Source organism: Vombatus ursinus, unplaced genomic scaffold, assembly GCF_900497805.2.
Source record: "Vombatus ursinus unplaced genomic scaffold, bare-nosed wombat genome assembly UNPS02014798.1, whole genome shotgun sequence".
NCBI classification, from domain to species: Eukaryota; Metazoa; Chordata; class Mammalia; order Diprotodontia; family Vombatidae; genus Vombatus; species Vombatus ursinus.
Genome location: NW_020954576.1, coordinates 56,818,941 through 56,822,526, shown reverse-complemented (window position 1 = coordinate 56,822,526; position 3,586 = coordinate 56,818,941). Strand labels below are relative to the sequence as shown.

Sequence of the window (3,586 nt, the reverse complement as noted above, 5' to 3'; positions counted from 1 at the left end):
AGAAGTCTTTCAAGAAGTCTTACCTCATTCCACCCACCTTTCTGGGTGTCAATGGAAATAAACCAATGAGTAATCCCTTAACTAGTGAAGATGAAGGAAGAGGGAAAGAAAAGGATATTCAGCCAGCCTGACCTCTCCCCTAGTCTTCACCAAAGCCTCCTTTTAGGAAACCATTTGCTCTCTGCAAGAACATTTTTGCCTTCATTTTCTTGAAACCACTGGGTTGGCCCCAGGGGTGGGGTTGTTCAGTAAGATAAATCAGTCCCTCCATGAGTGGGAGGCTCTGAAACAGGCTATGCAGCCTCTTGGCCCCCAGCCCATCTCCCAGACAGACCCTTGGCTTCAGAAGCCACAGAGGCTCCCTTCATGTTGGCATATACAAGATGAAGGAGATAGATCTTATCTCTTCCTTATGGCCCCAGTGAGTTGCGCAAACCCCTGCTAAGACTCGTAGGCACCCAGAGACCCTGGGGTTTGAAGAGGACAAGATAACATCTTTCAGACTTTCTTCTCCCATCACCTCTAAGGCGACGGTTGAGGGGTGGGGGAAGGGCGTCCAGAAATATCCCTTCCTTTCAGGTCCCGGTGTGTGCCCAGGACCTGGCAAGGGAGGCTGATTAACAAGCTTCACAAGCGATGATTCAAACCCCTAGGCAGTTATCGACAGATCTCTGCCGTAGCTCTACAATTAGGGGTTCAGCCCACGTGGCCCGATGGCCCGACAGGAGGCTGGCCAAAGACCGCATAAAAATCCTCCTCTCCACTGCCTTCTCAATCCATTCAACGGGCCTCACTCTGCCTCACTTGGAGGAGAATTGGGTAAGTCCAGATGCCCTAACTGAGCCTGGTGGCCTCACTTGCTGGCTCTCTTGCCTATACCTATCTTGGATTTTTTTAATCCCTCTAGGAACCTACAACCCAAGGACCAAGGATGATTCACTTCTTTTCTCCTTCACCCCATCCTCTTGCTGCTTCTCCTGTTTTCTAATTATTTCCGAAATGATTTGCAATCCTCCCTTGGCTCCTCCTAACAAGCCAGTGTCAATTCTAGGCAATGGAATCTCTCTCACCTGACTTTTCCAGGAAAAAATAGTGCCAGGATAAAAAGAAGACTTCAAAGAGAAAGGGAAAGAAAAAAAGCATTCCAGGGGAGCCTGGGAGGCTGGGGTATAAGGAAATCCAGGCTTGAAGCTATGGGAAACATCCCCAACTAAGAGGAGAAAAGGAAACAGGAGAGGGGAAGGTCAAGGATACAGAAAAGATCAGACACAGAAACTGGCGGAGAAACAACGCTCTTCAGAGTCTTTGAACACTAAACCGGGGAAAGAGAGTGGGATCAGACTAGGATCATAAACTTGGAGCTGGAAAGGACTTTAGGGACCACCAAGTCAGGTGAAGTAACTGAGACCAAGGGAAGTCAAGTGACTCGTATAAAGTTGTGCTGGTAAAGATCGTAAGTGAGATACGAACCCTGGTTTTGCCTTTCGTTGTATACTGAGCACGGCGCCCGAAACATGGACGCACGCGATAAATGCTTGTTGATTGACTGACTCCAGAGTCATTCCTCTTTCCATTCTCTGTCTGTGGTCGCTCCCTTTTCTAAAATCCAAACCTACCAAATCCCTGCTCCCTCCTCTCACCACCAATATCACTCCTATTCTACAACCAGTAGGTCGAACATGAAAAATGCCAACTCTTATTTGTTTCAGGTTTCTGCGCTTCAGACAAAATGTCTTTTAGTGAGCAGCAGTGTAAACAGCCGTGCCTGCCTCCTCCTTGTCTTCAGAAAACTCAAGAGAAGTGCCCAGTGCAAGTTCCAGAGCCCTGTCCACCACCATGCCAAGAAAAATGCCCAGTGCAAGCCCAGGAACCGTGCCTCCCTCAGAGCCAGGAGCCATGCCAAGAAATAAGTCCACAGCAGTGCCAAGAGTCAAGTCTCTCTCAGTGCCAAGACCCATGTGCACCACCCTGCCAAGACCAAGTCCTGGAGCCACAATGCCAGGAACTATCTCAGGTCAAGTGTACGGAATCAGTCCCTCAAAAATGCCAAGAGAAATGTCCATTCCCTAGCCTGGGTAAATAGCCATCGATCTAAAATTCCACAGCTATGGCAACATCTGGAGGCAAAAGAAATGACCCACAGATTAAAAAGCCAAGTCATAATCCATATCATGGTGAAGTTCTGTTTATGACTCTGTTCTTATTGGTTTTTCTCATGTCTTTGCCCTGGCAAGCGTTTCTGATCATCATTCAGGTCACGGTCTTTCTCTGGGAAAGTGATTCTCACTATATCTCAGCAATCTCTATAAATAAGCACGGTATCTCCCAAACAGTGGGAAAATGGGATGCAGCAGATCAGTGCTTCTGTAAAACCAAAGAACGGCAGAGTTGAAAGGGACCTGAAAGACCAACCCTTTCATTATATGGAGAAAAAAACTGAAGCACATAAAAGCAAAGATAGTCAGTAAAAAATCCAGGACAAGAACCCCTGGCTTTCTGACTCCTAATCCAGTCCTCTTTCTACTACATCATCCTTCTCAATCCTGGGTTTGTAGACTCCTAAGAGGTTTCCACCCACTTGGTGGGATATAATGGATCCATTTTAAAAATGTAAACTCTTTGAAGGTAAGGACTGTTTCAGTCTTGTCTTGGTATCCTCCACACTTTTCAGGGTGTCTCATGTATTCTACTTAACCGCCTAATGAATGTTTTATAAATTATTGAATTCTCAAGTGATTCTCAAATATATGTTAATTTGGAAACATCACACACACATACACATGCACACACACACACACACACACTCACACACAGTATTATAGGGGAAGGAAATGTAATTAAATCCTTTGAGAATTTTTTTTTTAAAAAAAAGGCCTATATCATACATTATAGGCACTGCTAGTTTATATAATTGCAAAGACAAAGACAAAGACAAAAACAGTCCCTCCCTTCAGAGCTGCATTCTATCAGAGGGGAGAAGATAGTGTCACCAAATGCAGCAAAGTCTGTTAAGGTGCCACAGCCCTCCAGAGGTGGAAAAATCTCTTTTCTATACTCTACAACTATCCCCAGCCCCATGGGCATCAACATTCTGGTGCTATGGTAGCCAGAAGAATGGCGATGATGTAATCATTGATGCTACAAAGTGAAGCTGGAAGAATGAGATGGGATCCTCTGAATTCCCTCTTTCTTGTTGTTTTCTCTGTTGTTAGCTCACTCTGGGCCACTAGTGCAGGCTCTTTCTAAATCTTCGGAGATGTGATTTGTATTCTATGTGATTGCATGATGGGTCCACTTGATTGTCCAACTCTCTGTCCTTTTTCTCCAATTGTCAAGGTAAAACATTAAAGCCTCCAACTCCAGCTGCTCCCTGACTCCTGGTCCTTGAACTCCATGCGTGTTCTTCCATTCTTTAATACTTATTTAAGGGGCAGCTAGGTGGCACAGTGGATGGAACACTGGCCCTGAAGTCAGGAGGACCTGAGTTCAAATCTGGCCTCAGACACATAACGCTTACTAGCTGTGTGACCCTGGGCAAGTCACTTAACCCCATTGCCTAGCCAAAAAAAAAAAAAATACTTATTTA

At 45.5% G+C, this 3,586-nt stretch overlaps 1 protein-coding gene across 1 annotated transcript; it reads left to right on the top strand.

The window, feature by feature from the left end:
• Positions 1–737: 737 nt before the first annotated feature.
• Positions 738–3,362, top strand: LOC114050055 (proline-rich protein 9-like). Its single transcript, XM_027871600.1, has 2 exons — positions 738–819; positions 1,710–3,362. Exon 2 carries the CDS (start codon positions 1,730–1,732, stop codon positions 2,081–2,083), a length of 354 nt encoding a protein of 117 aa, XP_027727401.1. The 5' UTR covers positions 738–819; positions 1,710–1,729; the 3' UTR covers positions 2,084–3,362.
• Positions 3,363–3,586: the final 224 nt, after the last annotated feature.